The 22,431-nt window shown below is 38.6% G+C and overlaps 1 protein-coding gene across 3 annotated transcripts in view; it reads left to right on the top strand.

The window, feature by feature from the left end:
* LOC128877088 (GTP-binding protein RAD-like) overlaps positions 1-22,383 on the top strand; it is a 27,845-nt gene extending 5,462 nt beyond the window's left edge. For all 3 annotated transcript variants that reach the window (XM_054124084.1, XM_054124086.1, XM_054124085.1), the window contains exons 4-9: positions 538-784; positions 12,108-12,325; positions 15,484-15,647; positions 18,586-18,677; positions 19,916-20,108; positions 20,910-22,383. In XM_054124084.1, coding sequence (XP_053980059.1) covers positions 538-784; positions 12,108-12,325; positions 15,484-15,647; positions 18,586-18,677; positions 19,916-20,108; positions 20,910-21,145 — 1,150 coding nt within the window. In that variant the 3' untranslated portion in view covers positions 21,146-22,383. The remainder of the gene's footprint in view (positions 1-537; positions 785-12,107; positions 12,326-15,483; positions 15,648-18,585; positions 18,678-19,915; positions 20,109-20,909) is intronic.
* Positions 22,384-22,431: the final 48 nt, after the last annotated feature.

Raw genomic sequence — 22,431 nt, 5'->3', positions numbered from 1 at the left:
TAAATATTAAATCGTCACGATTGCGTAATATCGTTTCTTTTTTTTTTTTTCGCAAATTCTGTGTTCACAAACACGGCAGACTTGATTCTTGAAAAATGTACGAGTAACGATTGAGGTAATCCTTATGAGCAATTAAATGAACGAAGTTCAACGTAAAGTTAGTTAACGTAAGCTGAAAATTAGTAATACTTTAGTTGTAACTTTAATGCAATTATTATCCGTGTCGCTAACAATTAGAAGCGATGAACCATTATGTCGAAAGTAGTGCTACTTGATTATGACGCGTTAGCTTGGTACTGTTGACCAATCTCCCACCTTTCAAAATGACCGTAGCAACAAATACCCAGAAAAACACTGCTCGAAAACAGTCAACGATGTCAAATAAATCATTTTTATAACTCTTGATACACCAGAGTGAACAGATAAAAATTACATCGATAAAATGTGTTTTCTGTATAGTTTCTGTTCAAAAGTGATTATTTTCGAGCACTGTTCTTTGCATTTCAACAGTAAATAAACTCTGTTTACGAACAATAGGTTTCTGCAAGCGGAGGCAGGCCCATGGGGGCACTTGTCACCCTCGCCCAGAAGCCCCACGAGGACTCCAGCCATAAGTCCTGGAGCAGCCTCGACCTCGTCACACTTGAGTCCAGGAACAAGCTCCGGTGGTCCTAGTCCGACCAGTCCAGCTGGTCCCGCAGGTTCGACGTCTGGATCACGTGCTCCTGGACCAAGGCAATATCGCGGAAGGACCAGTAGCATGCCAGCAGTTCCACGACACAGAGTGAGTTTTTAACCGACTTCGAAAAGGAGGAGGTTACTCGATTCGAGATGTATATTTTTTTTTATGTACGTTACTCGATTACGCCCACACGGCTTGACCGATCAGTATGAAACCTCTTGCATCTTGTAGAGCATGCCTCGTCGGTGGTCCCATTGTCAAAAAATTTTTGTTCCCAAGTACCGACGAACTGTGTACTATGTAGAGATGAGAAGTTGGCTGGTGTCTCTGATTGGTAACGGTATAATCGTTTTCACTACACTATAGAATTCTATATTATAATTTATACTATAGCATGATCTAGAAGATTATATGATCTGTTAGCAATCAGACTCTCTATTTATCTTCCCATATCTGCACGGTAGTTACTAAACTTTCAAGTTTAACTTGATCGACCTTTTTTACAATAAAAATTGGAAAATTTGCAATTTGGGAGCTCCTGTGCAGACCTGGCCACTTTTAAAGTGATAGTATTTGAGGTATTATTTTGGCCATCTTTGTTGAATTATTTCGAATACCTTCGTTGTTGAATCACCATGGACACCTTCATTCTTTAATTATTTTGGACACCCTCGGACGTTAACGACAGGCCTGGTTCAATTATCGAGGTAAAGTTTCGATCACTTAGCGAGGAAATGCTACGGTAAGAATAGAGTCCAGATTCTGTGGCTATTGTTTAGCATTCCTTTCACTGCAAACGCACCAGTGCTTGCAAATGGGATCATCCCCTTTAAGTTCGCAGATTATCATCCGTACACCTGAAAAGCTTGAGCAAACTACTCCTCCGTTTACAATGGTACTACGCGTTTGCAGCAAAATCAATAACGTTGTTGTTTCGTTAATTTCCGGCACGACTGCTGCTAGTCCCCCGAAATATATGTAGTCGGCTGCAGGGATGTTTACAAACTAATCCACTGCGTGGCGTTTCTATTCCCGATCCATTAGTCGGAAGAAAATTTGTTTCTCATCGGTGAAGTGCTATTGTCGAAACCCAACCTCGAGTGACACTCCATTACGGAATATAAAAAGAGGGTTGATGCCGGGCATTTAATCAGTAATGCAAGATATCATAAATCATTGACGATAACGTTTGATGGACACTTGTATTAGCGATGCTGATGGAATACCAGCTATTCCCTGATGAATCGTACTGCGAATTGTTTCGTAGTTATCAGCTGTTGAACAGCTCTAATAATTCCTGAAGAATAGACATCTCTTCACTAAAGAAACTCGAATGATTTACACATGATTTAATGTGTCACGATCAGGAAAAACTTTAGAATGACATTCAGATGTAAAAGAAAAATGTATAATTCGTTTATAATGAAATAAAAACAAGTCTTATTTAATATACATATCGAATCAGAGAATTCTATTTAATTATACATAGATCATGTATTTTTCTGTACATCTAAAGAAAATCGGTACATTTATATAATATAAAGAACATATACGTGGTCAACAAATAACAATTTATACATTCTTCGTTAGAAACAAAAACAATTCGTGAAACGTTAATATCACAGCAAAATGGTATTCCCCGTCATTGTTTAAATAATAAGTATCGTTAATAATGAATTTAACTGTTGTCAGAAATTAATATTTGGTTGATGCAATCAATAGATATTAAAATATTGACGAAATTCTCACGATTAACAGAAACAGAACACTTATTGATATCAATATAAGACGTTTAATGTCAACAATCACAATACACTCGAAAGGACAAGCGCACCAAAAATTCATGGACATCACAGAACGCTTTTAGGAAATAAAAAAGAAATGTTCGTCGGGGTCGTTGAACGTCTCGCGATCGATTCACGCGTTAATTTCGACACCCAGACCGACTTTGTGACCGCCTCTTGTCACGTTGGCGCAGTCGACGTTGCAGGACAAAGACACGGTGACGCTATCGTCCAGTTTCTGCTGCAAGCTCATGCCTAATTGAAAGTCGGTGTTGAATTTGAAACGAAAGGTCGACGTGTCGTCGATTTTGCACTTGGCCGCCGCTCCCAGAGTCCATTCTTGTGCGTTGCCGTTAGTTGCCAGGATTCCGTCAATCGCGGCGTCCCAGAATGCGTTCACTTTGATTAATAAAAGAAGCATTACTTTATTGGTTGCTATGATACGGTAAAAATAAATTAACAGGCAGGATTCAATAATTAGAGAAATTTTTGTGTTGCGTGCTTTGAGAAATGATCGATATGCAAAATCGCCGGTTTATTAATCAAGTTCATCATGAATAATCATGTCAAATAATCATGTCATTAATCATGTCAAATTCATCCATGAATTTATTATCAAATTTATTACATTCGTTACGAAGTTCATTAAATTTATTATGAAATTAATCCTCGAATTTACCATCGAAATGAAATTTACCGTGAAAATTGTTATACCGTATTTATTAACGGAAGAATATGTTTTCGATAACCATAAATGGACTGGCATTATATTCAAAGGCTTATCGAGCTTTATAACTAATATAAATAAAACGATACAAGGGATGCAATTTTCCAATTTTTTCAATTTTATCAATTTTTCTTCCGTGTTTGCACTGACAGTGACGGTTTTTGTGCGTTTACGACTTATGATGCATGATCCTGATTAGAAGCATGATTTGGCGCGTAACAGGCGTATCGAATGAATTTAATTGGGTGTTCGATTACAGCTTGCGCCGCGGCAAACGCTGTTGTAGCGGATCGTAATTGTAACCCTCGTATCGACGACCAGTTCAATTATCCGCCCTGATATTATCACGCACGCTGATTAAGTATGCACTGGCATAACCAAGAGATTCGAAATGCCCTAAGGCGCAGAATTATTCGTACGTTGAACGAACCTGGGCAAATTTCCATTCACGTTAAAATGAGAAATTATTATTTAATGTAATAATTTATTTTGAACCATTATTTACGGTACAATTATTTGAAAATAATGACATCAATTCATTCGGAATAATAGCTGACTCGAGTAACGAATTATTTTGTTTCACTTTTTCTCGTTTCAAATTTAACGAAAGAAATAATATTCGAAATGATTTGGAAGAAGTTTCATCATTATTTCAGATAATTATAAAAGGAAGTACTTTAGTATTATACAAATTCAGAAGTTCCCAGAACCTTGAACAGTCGATACACTTTTAAACAAAAATTGTACGAACTCTGTACACTGAAGCTTCAGATTCGATTCAGACTTTTTAAATAAATAATGTCCTTCGGGAGAAAAAAAAATTATCCCTCTCAATTTACACTCACAAACTTCATTATTGGCAAGAAGAAGACGAATAATCTACGTCTCCCGCCGCGATAAAGCCACTCGAGCATTTATTTGCCAGAAATATTTTCCACCCTTCCCCCACCCACGCTTATATTCGGTTACGATTGGCCCGTAATTACTCTCTGCCGCGCGGAATGTGAACTCGAGAGTGTATAAAATATGCATAGACGCGATGAACACCCGTTTCGGTTTATCGCGGCCGTACCGCGATCGCGTCGAGCGTATAAATAAAGATAAGGCTACCTGGACGAACCTTTCCGTAGCAATAATAATTTCGATACAACTTTTCATCCGTAATCACGAATATCGATTCCGCGGGACTAATAACGCCACCCTTGACGGTGAAATTGCCACGTGGGTTTATTCAGCTCGTTGCGAATCTGCCTACGCTTTATCATCCCTTGTTTCTGCTGAATCGAAATTGCAAAGGGGTACGTAATCGTCGCGATAAAAAGGACGGAGGATCGAGCGTATAAACCAGTCAAAAGTGGGCTGGATAAATGGCAGAGGGATGAGAAAATTACCAAAAAAAAAATAAAAGTGCGATTATTACTATTCTTTACCGTGAATTTTTATTTTTTAGAGCGGTTCATTTGTAAGCCGTTAGGGGAAGCAAACTGGTAATCAGCAGGCATTGTTTACGCAAATATTATTTTATCATGAAATAGGTAACATTAATATTATTATTCCGCGCGTTCTTTTTATTTTTTATTTTCGGTTCTATTGTCTAAGCATTTGTTTATGAGGTTTCAGTTAAAGAAATATAAATTAACAGTCAGTTTTCACTATTTAAATAAATTTTATATATATATATATATATATTATATATATATTATATATTTATATTTATATTTATATTATATATATTTATATTATATATTTATATATTTTATATATATAAAATAAAATATATAAAATATATATAAATATATAATATAAATATATATAATATAAATATAAATATTTTATATTTAATAATAAACTTTATATATAATAATTTTTATATATAAAAGGTTTAATAAGTTTTATATATAATAATTTTATATATATATATATATTCTTTTCAAAATTCTTACATAATAAACTACTTTTTCGCTTATGAAGAGTAATAAAATTTGTTAACCTTTGTACAGAAGAGAAAGTCCGTACTCGATCGGTATCGAGGTACATCGAAAATGAAAACCAACATCACGGTAACTGAAAGCTACGCCAACGTCGTTTTTCGTCAATTTGTTCATTTCTGTGCTGTAGCCACCTTGGTAGCCGACGGTGATGCCCTTGAAGGCGGTCACTAACGACCCCAAAATATCCACGTTCATATTCTTGTCACTGGCTGCAAACGAAACATTTGAATCGTATTATTTAATACAATGAATATATTATTTAATATAAAACGCTTACGCCAGTGTCACAATTAAATTTGATTCGAAACCGAATGTTTGCGGTAAAATTCTCATTCGAAAACATTAATAACACTGCTTTTAAATTAAACGAGATACGTATGAAAAAATTACGTCGATGTCGCAATGAAACTCTATTTCAAACCGTGTATTTGCGGTAGAAGTCTCGTTGAAAACTGCGAGGAAATAAAAGTTGTTCTTTTTTTTTTTTTTTTTTTAAGTAAATGGTTCGAACCTTCGGTTTCATAGAAAAAACGTTATAAATATTAAACGCTATTTTGACCTGGTAAAGTGACGCGATCGTATAAAAAGTTTCTGCCATCAACGTTATCGAATACTGAAAACGAGCGTTAAAGAGAGTTTTTTTTCCCCCAACTCTTTCGATGGAGAATATAATTGAAAAAATTGATTTTGTAAACTACGTCGCAGATAAAATGAACGTTTTCACTCCGCTCGAAGTGTCAGGGCGAAATGTTGCCAAACTCACATCTAAATACACGCGCTTATTGCGTTTGCATAAACTACATTCGAACAACAATGTTTTCCCATTACATTTTCTGCGAGCTTCGAAAGTTCAACCTTAAATTCTAGAAACAAGTTCCAATTATCGCATAGAGCAACGCGAAGCGTGCATATGCAAATGGAGCCCTCGTGCTTTAGTTTGAAACTAGGATCTGTTCTAATTTCCTCGACTGTGTATATTACCGCGGACAGAGTTTGGAAAAATGTAATTGAAAAAATGAATAACGAATATGACTTCAATGATTTGTATAATAATGACGTGAATAATTAGTAAAAATTTAGATTTCTTTGAGATTAGAATTTCATTGCGAATCCTTATGAAACCATGTATAGACCGTAATGTTTCATATACTATATATAATTTCGTATAATTTTATATATTATATATAATTGTTAACGAAAGCAATCTCGTCAGCGATTACTTGTCAATTGCAATTACTCTTGACAGAACATATTCTGACTAACAACTAATTTATTTTGATTAGTCTCGTAATCGTAATTTTAGCGATTCTTGAATCGCGTCTAAATACGTCCGCGGTAAAATTATAAACAAACGAAGTTCGAGGAACACCGATTCGAAATACGTTCGCTGCATTTCGCCAGCGAAAAGCGCATAAATTCGTCTGGCGTGCGTCGAGTGCTTTAATAAACAACTGGTCGAGCAGGAACACTACATTTTGTTTGACAGGATTAACAAAGGGGGTCATTGGTGCCGAGCAGAGGCATTTCTGGACGGTTTCCAAGAATTTCATTGCGAACGTTTCCCCATGATTCCCGTTTCCATTGCACGCTTGAATAGATCGTCTGTGAAGGGCCACGAGCGCCATTTGTCATTCGGTACGGCGACGAATGTAAAGTTGATTGCGTTTATTAACATGGAATATTCCTCGTTCGAATTGCACGGGCTGCTGAAGTTGTCGTTCGAATTGAAAAAAAAAAAAAGAAAGAAAATCGCCACGAAATCGTTTGCCCGTTCTTCAATTAAGACGCAACGCGATCGCGGTTTAATCGCAGAATACACGGGAGCTAAAATTGGACGTTCTGTACGATAACGCATCGGAACATTTTTTTATATGTTTATTCGTTGCTCGAAGTGTTTATTCGGACAAGAATTTTCCCCATCTCCGGTTATCGACCGTGTGCGTTCCACTCGTCGACGAAATGGGCGCGCACTTTCGGAAACTGCAAAACAGCTCGCGCAAAAAGTGTGTAAACATCGAAGGGAACTAACAGATGGAACAGAGCGCGTTGAAATTCTGTTTGTTGCAATTGGCGCCAATCTTCATGGCCTTGGCCGCGGTTCCTGGGTTGTAACTAATTTCCGTGCGTAGACCGGTATCAGGTATCGGGGTTCGACTGAACAAATAGCCAATGACCACCGTACCATCTGTCGTCCATTTCTCCAAGAAGCTTCCATAATCCGCAGTCCTGTACTCCGCGTCCGCTGTACCTGTTAACTGCGATACATCCAATCCAAATATACATCCAAATGTAATACCAAATGATACAGATACATACTAAAGTCATCCTTACATAAAACAAAATTCCTGTAAAATTCCACCTCTTAATTTTAACATTAACACGTGGCCCAAACCATCGAAGATTTTAAACGGAAAATATATTTCTTCGATTGGTTACTTTCCTTTTTGTAACTCGGGTAAAAATTAACGAAATGATTTGAAATTTGCCAGAGTCATTGCTTGTAGTAACAGGAAGAAGCTCAAACAATTTCAGATTTTTATCTGAATTATTTTTGTTTAGGATCATCGATTTAATTTTATCGCGTACCTACGAACGTCCGTTCTTACTTTCATTTCATCGCAGTTCAAGGACAAGTCGCTGCCCATTTCAAAATTTCCGCCCGTCTTCCTTGCGGTGAGCTTGATGAGACTTTTGCCATAATGATAGCCCGTCCTGAACACGTCCCTCGCGCTTTTCCCGAGGTCCGAAAAACTCGGCACATTCATGACGTGTCACTTCGATTAGGTTGACGACGGAATCACGCACCACTGGGCAATCGAATTAGCTGCAATTTCACGTATTTCTCAGTATAATTTTGCTAACGTAATCCTGCAGCTTATGCTTTCAAAAAGTGTATAATTTAAAGTGTATAGTCTAAAATTTGATTCTTTGTATCCTCGAAAGTGAGAGATGCGAGTTGTGACAATCTGAAGGACATAAGATATAAGAATCTTAAGAGATATCAATGATATCTCTTAACATGAGGAACATTAGTTGTAACAATCTGAAGGACGTAAGATATAACAACAAATATAAGTTACGACAATCCGAGGGTACAGTAATACCCAGCACACAGAACAACTCAAACCCTTGCTATCTATCGATCGCTATAGTATCGTAAATACTCCGCCGGAAGCTGCATCACATAAACGCGATACTGTAACTCAAACCAGAAGGTAAACAAGGCATTATCTTGGAAGTTTAAGCCCGATCGGAACATTGAGGCGTTGAAAGCCATAGCAGCGAAGGAGCAACGGTTCATTACGATCAAATATTTACTAGAATCCAATGGTTCGTCTAATAACATACTTGTTAACAGATTATGCACCTTGGAGGCTCTAAAATTCAAAGTATTTTCGATATAACTGACGTAAGAGTGATAACTTCAAAATTGTTCAGCTAGGATCCACTCTTTCACCGAAATATCACTTTGAATTTTCAACCAACTCCTATCGATTTAATAACGCATTATCCAATATTTCGGTAAAAAATGTCGGAATTATTAGAGCGAAATTCAAGAAATCCAAAGTTCGTGGATCAATGGAAGCAAATAAAATTTTTGACATTTTTGACATATTTAACTTGAATTTTAAAAGTCTACATGGAATGTTACGCTTCTTTGAAATCCATCCTACGAGGAAGGATTTACGAGGTTGGACTCTTATCGAAGCAGGATTCGATTGCATTAGATCGCGAATGCTCTCGAACGATGTAGCTCCTAAAGGAGCATTTTCGAGCCTCCCTTCCACAAGTCACTGTTTTATCCTGGAGCTGACGATGCCCTTCGATGGTTCGATCGGCTACTTCGGAAACGTCTACGCTTTCTTTGACATCGGGAACTGCGATCGAAGTGGATTACTCGAATGGCGCTCGAGTTACTTCGAAAGACAATTAGAGGCGAGTTAATTATCCTTTTTGAAGAAGGAAGCTCCGCGAGGAATTTTATCAGCTAACGAGCGGAGATGCAGATGCTGGAAAGGTCTCGAGTAAGGGATTTAGAAGTTTCCAGGAAGGTTCGACAAGGACGATTAATTGTGCGCGATGTAGAGAAATAGTAATTTGTTCTCGACTTTCGTCTGTACGTGGGAAAATTAGAAAGAATAAATATGTGACGATGTAAAAGTTGCGAGAAAGGGGTCGAGAGTTCGCAACTATTATTTTTGTAATAAATAGTTCATATTTTGGTGGAACCTCGGTTGTTTTTTTTTTTTTATTTATTAGGATGTACCGATGCATGTCGAGTGAAAATATCTCTCGTACGTGTGATTACGGAAGGGTTGTGAAAATTCGCGAGGGTTTTAGGGTTAAGGAACATTCACCAGATCGAAAGGTCGAGGTGATTGAACTCGTCGATGACTAACGGGACGATTCTCCCGATGGTGTGCAACATCGCCGTCCTTAACCTTCGATGAAACCGTGGATCGGTTGTGTCGTGATCCTGGGAAAACGCCCTAGCTACTGGATTCGTTTTATCAGTTTTGACAGAAATCAGCCGATAACACCGCCACTGACGTTTCTCATGGTTGATTCGCCGCGAGCAACTTCGCGAGCCTCATCGTGGAAGGCGACGACTGTTCCATAAAAATAAACATATAGGTGATTCGATATAAACCATAGCACGCTCATCAATTTAATAGTTTATTATCAAAAAGCGGTATGATTCTTCCGCAACAATAATTGTATAAAAACACACCTATAGGTAATTTATTTTAAACCACCCCGTATCGATGTAATAATTTATTATTTAAAATTTCAGTACGAAACATTGAAACCATTTTGGTTGACGATATGATTGCTCCATAAAAATAATTCTATAAAAGTACGCATACGAATAATGAATTTTAAACCGACTCGTATCGATTTAATAATGCATTATTCAAAATTTCAGTAAAAAATGTCGGAATTGTTTGAGCGAAATTCAAGAAGTCCAGAGTTCGTGGATTAACGTGAATTTTCCGATTGAAATTCGACAAACGCAGAAACGAAGAATTAATGTGAATTATTAATTTGATATCTGGAAGATTGGAGGAGCGAGAGTTGAAAAGTACGTACACGTGCGGGTAAAAATCGAAGCATATGGCACGGCATGTGTGGGCTGGGTGACGGGAGAATTTGCGTTGAATCCTTTTCAATAATACATTCTCTGCTCTCGATGGTAACAGAATACAAAAATTGTTCCTAACAAGGAACACTGGCCCGATTGTGACGCGACCGTTTTTATGAAGCTTTGTACAGAGAGGATTTAAAGGTGACCAAACACGTATTTTTTATTCATAGTCATGTTCAAGTTCGTGTTCATGGTCAAAATACAGGTTCAAAAATATTCTACTAAATTCATATTAAACGTTAGGTATACTTCTTGATGATTCAATTTTTTTTTGAATGCAAATACATACCGTATTTTTGTATAACTACATTTTAATTTCTCATGAGATTTATAAGAACATTGTACATCATGTATAATTTTATATTTAAAAGTATAAATGCATACTGTACTTTTGTATAAAATAAATCATGTATTTATATTCTTAAACATAGAATTATACAACTTCTATAATTCCATACTTAAAACTATAAATACATATTGTATTTTGTAATAATAATACATGTTATTTTTACTTTCTTTTAAGATCTAAAAAATATAAATACACACTGTAATTTTTGTGTAAGTCTCCATTTCAGCGAAAATTGTACAAAAATCGACGTGCTTCGATTGGGTAGATGTTCCTTTCCCATTCTGAGCACTTAACTAAGTACACCGTCAACACCAATACTACTCGAGGCTCCACCAAGCCAATCGCAACGAAAGCAAAGGGTTTCTCCCCGTTCGCAGCGTGGAAAGAAGCAGATCCCTCACCCTCCATCGCGAGAAAGAGTCAGCTAACAAAGGGAACAGACAGATTACACAGAGATCCGTCAGGTTCGATCCTCCGAGACGTCGAAAAAGGACGAGTTTATCCGTCGATCGAGTAGTCTTCGTCTAACAACGTCGATGTCGGACAGATTTCCACGTCAGAAGTACGAAAAACAGTCTGGATCGTTGCGATAGCGAATTCCAAGCTAAAAGAAAGAAGAAGAAACTGACTGCAATCAGGAAATTAATAGCAGACATATGTATAATATGCAAATATGCAATAGTATGCAAAATGTATTTGTTCTATGGTAAATATGTTGGGAGTATTTTAAACAGAGATACAAATGTTTAATTTCAAAAAGAGATACGATATACAATAATGTATACAATTATTTAAAGATTCTTTAATAATTATACGAACTACTTGTAAATGTAAAAAATTAGGCTGAAACGCGGTACGTCAGTTTGAAACGACGCCGACGCCCCGTAATTCGCATAATGGACACGTCGATGCACTGGGATTCGCTTTGACCCTAATCTTTGTTCGCAAGGCAGCTTCGCAGATTACTGGCACTTTATCAGGTCGCGAGACGTTTAAAACGTTGATTCAATTTGGAGCAAGAAACGTGTCGACGAGCTAACGACCAACGTTGTCAGTTCTTTAAAAATACGCGCAACCATAATTGCGATCGTAAATCTTGGTATTCCGTTGAAATTTGGTACGCGACCCCTCTTCAAAAGAAGACACGTCAAATCAACCACAAAATTAACGATTATTGTGCCCTCGTCAATTCTTTACAAACATGCGCAACCATAACTGTAAACGCAGACTTAAGAATTCTTTTAAATCGAAGATAGGTAAAATTTGAAAAAATTCCTCTGTATTATTGAATCATCGGCAACATAGTATATAACGTTTCAAATATTATTGTCGAGTGATTTTTATTTTGTTTACATGTTCCGAACACCCTCAAATTGTTTTCCTTTCTACGAAAACCGTATTAATCGGTTGAATTTGTTTTTGTCGCAGCCGATGCTCGTTGAAACGAAACGCGGCGGTGCCGGTGGCGCCGAGGAGGGCGAAACCGAGGATGGCGTGGAATATTACAGGCTGAGGTCGTTTTCCATAACAGCGAACGGGGTCTACAACCTTGGCGATTCATTGAAGAGCCGACGGAGCAGGAGCATCAACAGCGTCACGTCCTCGGGCACCAGCTGCAGCAGCACCAAGGACGCCAGATTACGGAGGTACGAATATAAACCACTTAGTCAACAGTTTATGACGCGTTCTAAACGACTCCGCGGAGGATTAACAATTTCCTGGTTTAAGAAAGTCGTAAACTATACCGAGGAGAGCATACAAGCTTTCGCGGTTTTGAATTATCAGTGTTTGTTATGGGAATTTCAAAGTAGACACTGCCATATTACACTACGTATCCTGGATCGTTAATTTTGTACAAATATAAATGAAGAAATCCAATATTATGTAATTTTAATACATCTTCCAAATATATACCTAAGACATCCGGGTTCGCCAAGACGGAAATAATTGAATTCCCATGGCTGGTAGCGTTACAATCACAGAATGTTTCGACCTCGACGTCGAAACCTGCCACTTATCTTCCTCTCGCGGAGCAATTAACGGCGGTGACGTAATTACCGTCGTGCAATTACACTCGACGTCGGTGTTCACGGCGAACGAGGAATGTAACGAGTGACGGAAGCCCGAAAAAGATTCCCTTCCTCGTTACGTTGCTTCCACTTAAACAGATTAAAGGGCCTGGCTCGCTCGCCATCCTTTCTGGCATTTTTCCTGTCTCGTGTAATTTCACCGTCGCGATTTCCATCGTCCTCGAATCCCAAAAGGTTATCCCAACTCCCGCCAGGTACGGGGAGTGGGGTGGTGAATTGCGGCGAAACAAGATGTAATAACGTCAAGTGCTCTTCTGGGAGGAAAAATAGCGAAAATTGTGGAGTACGTTGGACCGAGAGCCGAGGCATCGAGGTGTAAACAGCGAGAAGAACTGGCCGAATCGCGGCTAATTCAGGATCTTTCGGCGTGATACACGCCACCCTCGAAATGGATATTGAGACAACCACGATGGAGTGTATCTTTTGGCTGACGAACGTGTTAAGGTGGCTTAGAAAACCTTGGACACTTCGGAACCTCGATTTATTTCAGGATTTATTTTGCAGTTGAATCGAACGAACATGGTGTTAGTTAAGAAAGAATCGATGTCCCACAGATAACCTTGAAAATAACGTTGATCGGTGGATGTATTTGCATAGCGGTATTTGGCTCTTTTAACGCTACAATTTTCCTCTTTGTCATTTTCTTTCATCTTCACTCGTAACAGAGATATAATGGAATCCTGTCTAAGAGACGCGTGGCTATCGCCACTACTATTGCCTGCCCCGATTCTCCAGTTTCACGGCGATTGTCCCCCATACACTCTTAAATCAGTGGCGACTGAATAACATCTATTATTGTCAACGTAACATTCATTATTGTGGCAAGATAACGAGAGAGAATTTTCTGGAAATAAAAGCGAGAAAGCAACGAAAATAGCGGCAGAAGAAAAACCGTGCGTAAAAATAGTAGATACCACCGAGGAAAACCCTCGTGTCTGTCAGGAATAGGGGGTTAACTCACGGCTTTCGCCACGTGAAACGAATTTCCTGTTCGCGTCCGTATATCCGCGCCACGTTTTCTCGAAATCGGATAATTATGAGTAAATCCGTTGACGTCGCGGAAAAAAGGAAAGAAAAACTGAACCCAACAACGACCCTCCGGTGCACACGCGAATCACAAGATCGACAGTAAAATACGATGGAAACTCCGTTATGGGAAATAATTTCTGGGAAATAATGTCGAATGAAACAAGCTTAACGAATAGAAAAAGTGGATGGCAAAAGTGCATATGAATTCGTGGAAATTATAATTAAAATGGATACGGTATAACGATGCGAAATGAAAGTAAAAAATAGACATTGCTGAATAGTCGTATCGCTTAATTGGAGCAGATGTTTTTGTACCATAAAGAAACAGTCTAAAAAAATTCTTTTGCAAATGGCGCAACAGTTCAGGCGTTTGGACGTTTATGCTTGAACGTTTCAGATGTATGAAATTCTAGTCTTCTCCGATAAAGTGCATTCGGCAAGAAGATTTAAGCGTTCTCGATCCTCGATATTGCAAATATCGCGTAACAGTAAGTAAAGATTTATGAAGGAACATAAAGAAGGAATTGCGTTTTATCAGGGCCTCGTATAAGCTTCGAATGACGTCATTTTGCATTCGCGAAGGTCAGTTTAGTTTCATAAAAGCGAAAGATAAAACGGGGGGGGTATAAAACCTGCAGAAGTGGAGCAGGCTGCGATAAAATGGATGACTGACGCTCGTCCATTCGTCTTCATAAACTGTTGCTATTTCGCGGTTTTATTTTCATGCATTCTTCGTACGAGTAGGAAATTTCAGGTGTACAAATGAATTCATTACCTTTATACTCATTCATTTACTGCAACTATAATTTAAGTAAAAGTATAAATTACTTAGGCCTCGGCCTAATCTGCATCACAATCATTCTGTATACAACATGTTGCTTATTGTTATTCTTCTCCAATTACCACAATTACTTGTTATACTCGTAATCTGTTAGTAGAAGAAGAAGAATAAGGAAAATTGGGCTACCAAGATAGAGCTCAGAAAATTGATACTTTAACGTAACAAAATGATAAGTAAACATTCCTACTTAAACTAGAGTTACAAAAAATAATATATAATAAATGAGTGAATATAAAAGCACGGAATTAATTGCTACACCTCGTGTGTATAGTAATACAACTGTATGCAATATTTTTACCATCCACGTGAAACAATCGTGGACAACCCGCATTTGGCGAGTCTCCGAGTCTGACCAGTCGTAGCAAGTAGAATAGGTGCGCTCAAGCCAGACGGGCGGACCAAGCACGCGCCTATCTCACTTAATGCATTTTTCTCTCGGTTAATGCAATTAGTACTTCAGCATCGCATGAATTAATCATAGTATTTCTCACTTTAATTTCTGTACGACCTGGTCGAATGTTACGTTTATTACTGAAAACAAAGTTTACGAATAAATTTGGTTTTCTAAGGGGAGAGTTCTAGTCCTAAGTTATATAAGTTGTCAACTGTCCTTAATAAGCTCCAAGAAATATACCAGAGATCTTAGCCTCGAGTGGGTGCGTCGTTTCCTTGGTGGCGCAAGAGAAACGACGCGAAAGGGCTCTAAGAAAATCACAAAGAAAGACTGGCGAGACTCGCACAATGAACTCTTTATTTTTTTTTTCCTCTCTCTGCGCATCGGTCGATACGGTTCCGAGAACCAGCCGCGTACTCGTACCCTTTTTTCTTCTCTGCCACGTTTCAGCTCGGCGTCGCAGCTCTCTGGAATGGAGGCCGAAGAGGACACGAGCAACGAACGAGTGGCCACTTACAAAGTCGGCATGCTGGGTGCATCTGGCGTGGGGAAAACCGCCCTCACCGCCCAGTTCACCACCAGCGATTACATCTGCGCTTACGACACTTCTCTGGGTGAGTGCGGAGACGTCCATTCGGCGAAATCGCTATTATTAATATAGAATTCAAAGTGTGGCTGTTTGCCATTCTCCTGTAACTCCTATTCGATACAGAGGAAATCTTGTTCGAATGCTGCTTACAAAAAACTGAGTTACGTTACGTAAATAAGTCGACATTAATACGAACAAAATCTGCTGTGGGATTAATTGATGATAAAAACTTAGTTATCGACGGGGTGAACTACACTACCGACCGAGTTGGCGCGAAAACAAGCTCAAAAATAAAATTGAAATCGTGGTAGATAATTTAAATTCGATCCCGAATTAGAGTCTGAGGGTCCTAGTCGAGCGTAGAAAACGCGCGATGGCCGAGTATGAGAGCGCATATTCTGCTCACGTACTAGCTATTTTACCGTTTCGACCTTCTGTAGTTGGCACTTTAAGTGATTCCAGGTGATTAGAGGGACACCTAACGTACTTAAGCCCAGGAGTGAAAGTTTGCAAGCCACTTTGACCACTTTCAATACGTCTTGCACGACGGTCGTCGAAAGCTCCAAGAAGTTCGTTTCAATGTAACCATATCTGGACCCTTGATGCAAGGGTTACAGTTTTCCAATAGCACTTGACGCCCAGGAAAGCGCTTGTATCGTGCAGAGTCTAAGCGTCCTTCGATTAAGTATGAACCAATGATTAGCGGGATATGCATATTTCATCATTTTGAAGCGCGCTTTGGCACCATGTTTCGGTTCCCTAATTAGGTACCTCTATTGAAGTTCCTGTATAACAAAACCCACGTGTCAATTTAACAAAGGAACGTATCCAATTGTCACGCGAAGATTTTAATAAAATTTATGTGGTAGGTAGTTCTAAAAAAAAAGTATTTTTTTTTATCACAGCCCCTAAAGTTGGGGGTGAATACCGTGTTTTTTTTAAATATCTTGAAAACTAAAGAAGCTGGGACAAAAATGTTCTTTTTTTAAATATGCAATGATCGTTTGATAAAAATCGTGATCGTAACAGAAAATTCTCACTATATGACATAGTTCGTTCGTATGAAATTCAAATAACGCTAATATAACGATGGTAAATGATTTTGTAGCATGAAATTGTAACAAGTTTTCGAACATTGACGCGATAAATTCTCAATAACGAGCTTTCAAAGCTTTGAGAACGACAAAAAAAAGTTTACCATTCGTTTAATAATTTTATTAATATTTCTCGTTTCACGGGAAGCGTATTACGTTATTCCCATTTGAAACAAACAGAATTTTCATCGAATCCTCGCTGTTCTCGACAACTTTATTTATGATAAGGGCACAAAGGGAAAGGTCTGTTATCACGATAGAATTTATTCACTAGCAGCTTTAACGTAGACTTTGTAAAGTGAATATCGATGGTTCGGCTCAAAGGGCTCGGAAGTTTATAGGGTCTTCAAGTCTGGTTCGAGGAGATAAGGACGGTCACCCTTCGTATTATAATGCAAAGGGACTGTCATCGTGAGACTGTATCCACGTCAAGTAGCATAGTGAACGATAACCGCATCAAAGGAGCGGATGTGTGTAATTATATTCCCCTTTAGGTAAATTAAAGCAAAGGACAAGAATATGTACAATATTTTCGCTAAGGAAAAAGTTGTTTCAAATCACCCCCCGAACCACCCCTTTCCAAGGCCCTTCAACATTTTTGGGACAGCCTGTTATATAGTTGGACAATTTTCTTCTTACTTAACTTAAAACCATAAATTTAACGATTTTATTTTCTATATCAAAATAAAGTTATACAATTGTACAATGTTATATTCTACATAAAAGTGAAGCTGTACTATTACATCATTTTATATTCTGTATAGAATTGTATAATTTAAAAACTCTGTACGGACAAAGTATTTGTACGCGTTGGATGTCTTTCTCGTTTCGTAAAAATTGCCTTTTTCAAAGTAAACGTCCTAAAAGGTGGGTCGTCGAAGGATTCGCGAAACGATCAGCAGGCATATTGGTTGTTCCCAGTTCGGAAATTTCCTCGTAAAGGAAAACTCAGTCGTTGGTTATTGCATACGCGATCGGAAAGTGGCCGTGGAGGTACAGGGGCTCAAGGCGGACCTGAGAAAAATAGAGTAACGAGGAAAAATAAGGTCTGTGTCGCTTACAGAGTCATACGCGGAACTCGTAACGACCATAAAGGCGAACGTTAAGGCAACATCGGAGATACCGTACGATGTCTAGAATCGAGTTCCTTTATCTCGATAGAAGCTTTCGATCCTAAAGGGTTGCACGATCATCGTAAAAATCCTCCTTTCTGTTCGTTAGTAACACTGCCAAATGTTAAAAATCGAGAATGATGTTTGCAACATTGATCAGAAAAATATTCCGTTCTCCGCGACTCGCGCGATATTTGTACGTTTCAAGAACTGAATATCTCGGCACAAATTGGAAGCGCGATTGTTCGAAAATATTTTATCAGCGTGGAACTTAAGCAAAGCGCAGTCATGTGCCAAACAAATCTCCGATCCATCGCGAGTTCGTTTAATTACGTTCCGTGGACGACTATCACGTGTGCAATTTATTGCTCGATTTTAATTAATTTTCAATTTCAAAGCGTCGCTTGTGCATACGGCTACGCAACCTTAATCCTCTCGGGCGTTCATAATTAACACGTTCGAAATTACCTGTCGTCGGGGTCTTAAAAATCACGCAGGGGACGCCAGCTGACGTTTATTAACAATTAATACAAATAATAAAGAGCTATTCTAGTTTCTTGCAGTTCGCGAAATAAAAATAAAGATTCTTTAAATTGGATCTGGTTGGAAGGAACAATAAATTCATGGAACATAAAGTTTCGAACTTTTGTAACAATTTGTATTTTGCACTGCAGAGTCAAGCGAGCCTCTTCTCTGTCGTGCTTAATATTAAACAAATGTAATGAAATTTGAATGAAATCGTCGAAATTTGTTCCAGACGAGGAGTATGGTCAAAAGAACGTGTCAGTGATGCTGGACGGTCAAGAAACAGAACTGGAAATTATCGATCATCCAGCGGCAGAAATGTCGGTGAGCATCAGGTCCAGCGATACCTATCACGTCCCGGGAGCCACTGTTTTGTCATTCGATTATGTAAACTCGATCGTGCACTTTCCTACTTTCTTATTTCTTGTCCGTTGGGCTCGTACCCTCGAACTCGTGCTTTCATAATAAAAGGATTGCTAACATGGTTTAAAAGCTGAGCTTATCGCGAGTAAACATAGTATCATAATAGAAGCTCCATTGTTCATGGTAACGAGGATCAAGTGTGTCTGTCAATATTAACATAAATATACCAAATTTCAAGAGTTTATATCAATCGCTTTCATTCCAAACGAAAAACAGTAATTTTAAAACAGATTGACCAGACCATTCGTAAATTAATTAAAACCTTGTTCAACCACGTATAAATAAACGTACCAAATTTCAAGAGTTCGTGTTAACTACTTTGTTTGCAAAAAAAAAAAATAACATGAAGCTGGTCTCAAAATTCTTAAAAAGGAAAGAAACATCCTTTTAAACAAATTTCAGCCCGTAATGGAAGACTATACTAATTCCATGCAATTCTATTATTCTCCTAATTCGTATTTCGTTGATCTTATCCGTTTCTCGTGTATTCCAATCTTATCGAATCGTTTTCACGCTAATACGTTCGCGTGTAATCGGCTAAACAAAAGTTAAGAAGTAAGGAAAGCGATTCAGTAAACTCCGCCGGAAACTCTTGGCGACAGCATCAACGTATCTTTGGATCCCCGGTCACGCGATGGGACGATTACCAAGAGTTGGAGGGAGAGGGAGGGCTTGCAATAAGAAAAAATGTGACCATTGCACGAGACTGTGCGTGTTTCGAGAGGGATCTGGAATGGAGACTCAACTATAGTTCAGAACTCGGGTTTCCCCTAATCGAGGGGCGGTGGCCACCGGGGAGAAGTTTTCTTTCTCGAAATTCCTTTTCGCAATTCCTTCGTTTGCTGGGCCATCTGAACAGCTTGTGAATCACGCGTTGCATTAAAAATTGTTGTATGTGACGCTTGCCTTAAGGATGCTCGTCTAGAGCACGCGTGACTTTTAGGTCATTTTATATTTTTTAAAAGGGAAACCGTAAGGTCTTTTGCAATTTAAACCCTCCTCCCCTGACCCCTCGAGACCCTTACGTAATTAGTGAACCCTCACTACACGTTTCAAGGTCAGACACGTGTTCAGGAGATTTTTCCCTTAACACTTTTCCCTTAAAAGAAGCACTTAACTTAATTTTCTGTATCGATTAGGTTGAGACATTCTGTTCGACCTACAATCCAGACGTTTACGTTGTGGTCTACTCTGTGGTGGACAGTCGAAGTCTGAAGGTGGCCCAGGAGACCTTGCTATATCTGTGGAACAGCGATTACATGGCCAGTCACGGTGTGATACTCGTTGGGAACAAAGTCGATCTTGAACGGAAGCGCGAGGTCCCATCAGTTGGTAAGTAACGGAAGTCTTGCGTTTTCGTAACCATCGGGTGATCGATAATAAATTCTCTAACTAAAAATTAAACAAACGGTTCATTGAATCGTATTAATAGTAGAGTTATTTATGGATATATCCAACACCATAGAGTTTCCATTGCCGAAACCTCGGTTATTGATGAAAGTGCATGAATATTAATTTATCAGAATCATTAGCTCCATTTTCCTGAAATAATCTAGGTCCCGCTGTTCCCATTTTCGTCCATGTCGTGTGATCTGATATTTTATGGTCAAGGTTGTTTAACGTCTTATCAGGTTCTTTTTAAAATGACCAGTCGCTCCAGAGAAAGCCAACAGCTGCCATTTTTTTACGATGATAAATCTATGCAAGTCAATTACGCTTACGTGTTCGAGAACAATGAGCAAGATCATGTCAAGATTAAGAAAACACTGCTGTTTTACTTCGTGCATTTGCTACTAGTAGCCTGTTTGTAAATAATATACCTCTGTCAGGCTTGAGAAACAACTTGAATCTGCAAAAATCATGATTGTACCTCTATTTATTCTTTAATGTAAATTCTATTGGGTTCTATGCAGGTTCTGGAGGATATTCTATCTATCCCTAGGTATCTATCTCCTATATCTATCTCCCAGGTCAAGCACGAAGTTACCACGCACAATCGATTTCCACTAACAGACCAAACCTCAGACCTCTTTCCAGCCGCATCACTCCAAATCTATTCTACATAGTTGAGTCCCAGCGCGAAGTTAGACGATAGGAAATTATCTCACGAATCCTCTTCGTCGGTTCCGACAGTTGGCCGACGTTTGGCGAACAACTGCGGGTGCAAATTCATCGAGACTTCCTCCGGGATAGCCCATCACGTGGACGAGCTCCTAGTTGGTATACTGGCGCAAATCAAATTGAACCCACAGCGTGACCGGGACCAAGCGACCAGGCGAAGAAGGAGCAAGCACCGCAGGAGGATCCTCAAGCATCTGCTCGGCTTCAAGAGGAAAACCAAGAGCTGCGAGAATCTCTTCGTTCTCTAACGTTTCTCTATCGGCGGAGGAAGGGATGAGAAAAGGGACGAAGAGAGGATTTGTATCTTTTACGGACCGTTTGTTTTTTTTGTGTGCGTAAGCTATGTATAATAACAGATCCGAGACGTGTATCGCAGAGGTATCCTCGAGAATTGGCTTCGAGAAGAAAACGAAGAACTGAGAGAGTCTTTCTTTCGGGGAAAAGGAAGTCATTGAAGAGAGGATTCTGTCTTTTATCGACCGTTTGATTCTTGCGTGCGTAAGCTATGTATAATAACAGATTCGAACGAAGATGCTCGATAGATTCCATACATACAGCACGCTACGAAATCTTACACCGATTAAATTCCAGATCGCTTGTGATTTTCGAGTTTCACGATTTGATTTTAGATACCTCGTATGGATCCCTGTGCAACAGTATTCCAAACAGTATCGTAACAGTATTGAGTGTGTGTGCACCGCGAGGAATGTTTTAAAGATACGTTTAAGGATTAGAGAATAAGTAAACGAACAAAGTTCGTGTCGTGCCATATCCAGAAGTCTGCTTTGTCCTTAACGCGAGTTGCTTTATTCAGACATTTTCCAGCTATAAGAAACGCAGCGAGTTATGTAAGTTTCTATTCAAAATTTCCCCGTAGAATGTTACCTCGCATACCTCGAGGGACAAAGTAACTCCAGCCCACGGCATCAAGAGCATTGCTGGTTGATTAACGAACGAGATTTTTCATTGTTTATTGTAATGTGTTTTTTTTCAAACTTGGGGAGCGTTTTCCAGCAAGTAACTTAAGAAGATAAACATCCAACGAAAATTAAATGCAGCGTTTGGTACCGCAGTAGTCGGTAGGGACTAGTTTTATAGTAAATAAGATATTTGTCGATCTCTTTGTTCTTAATGTAGCTTATCGCGATTGGAGTGAAAGAAATATATGATATATTATATGAATTTATTTAAAACCATGCTACTTTTCATCGATCGATAGTTATCTATTATTTCTAATCAGCTCGTCTATATCAACAATTTGAGATAAACGGAATAGAAAAGCACGTTTCCACTTGACAATTTAAAATTTTAATATTCAAGTATTATTACTGTATGAAACTTAAAAAATTTGTTGTCAACTAGGCTTGACTCCAAGCAATTAGAGTATTTTCGATTGAGTGATTCTATTGAGAAATATGTGTCATTATTTTAAGCTTCGATTCGAGGGACCGTATCAAATCTGAATAAAATTCTTGTGTAAAATATGTTGTTTATTGTTTGTTCGATACAGCTGATTTTTTGTCGAATATCTTGA

The sequence above is a fragment of the Hylaeus volcanicus genome, chromosome 5, assembly GCF_026283585.1.
Source record: "Hylaeus volcanicus isolate JK05 chromosome 5, UHH_iyHylVolc1.0_haploid, whole genome shotgun sequence".
NCBI lineage: Eukaryota > Metazoa > Arthropoda > Insecta > Hymenoptera > Colletidae > Hylaeus > Hylaeus volcanicus.
The sequence above is the reverse complement of the archived record's forward strand: the minus strand, read 5'-3'. Positions and strand labels throughout refer to the sequence as shown.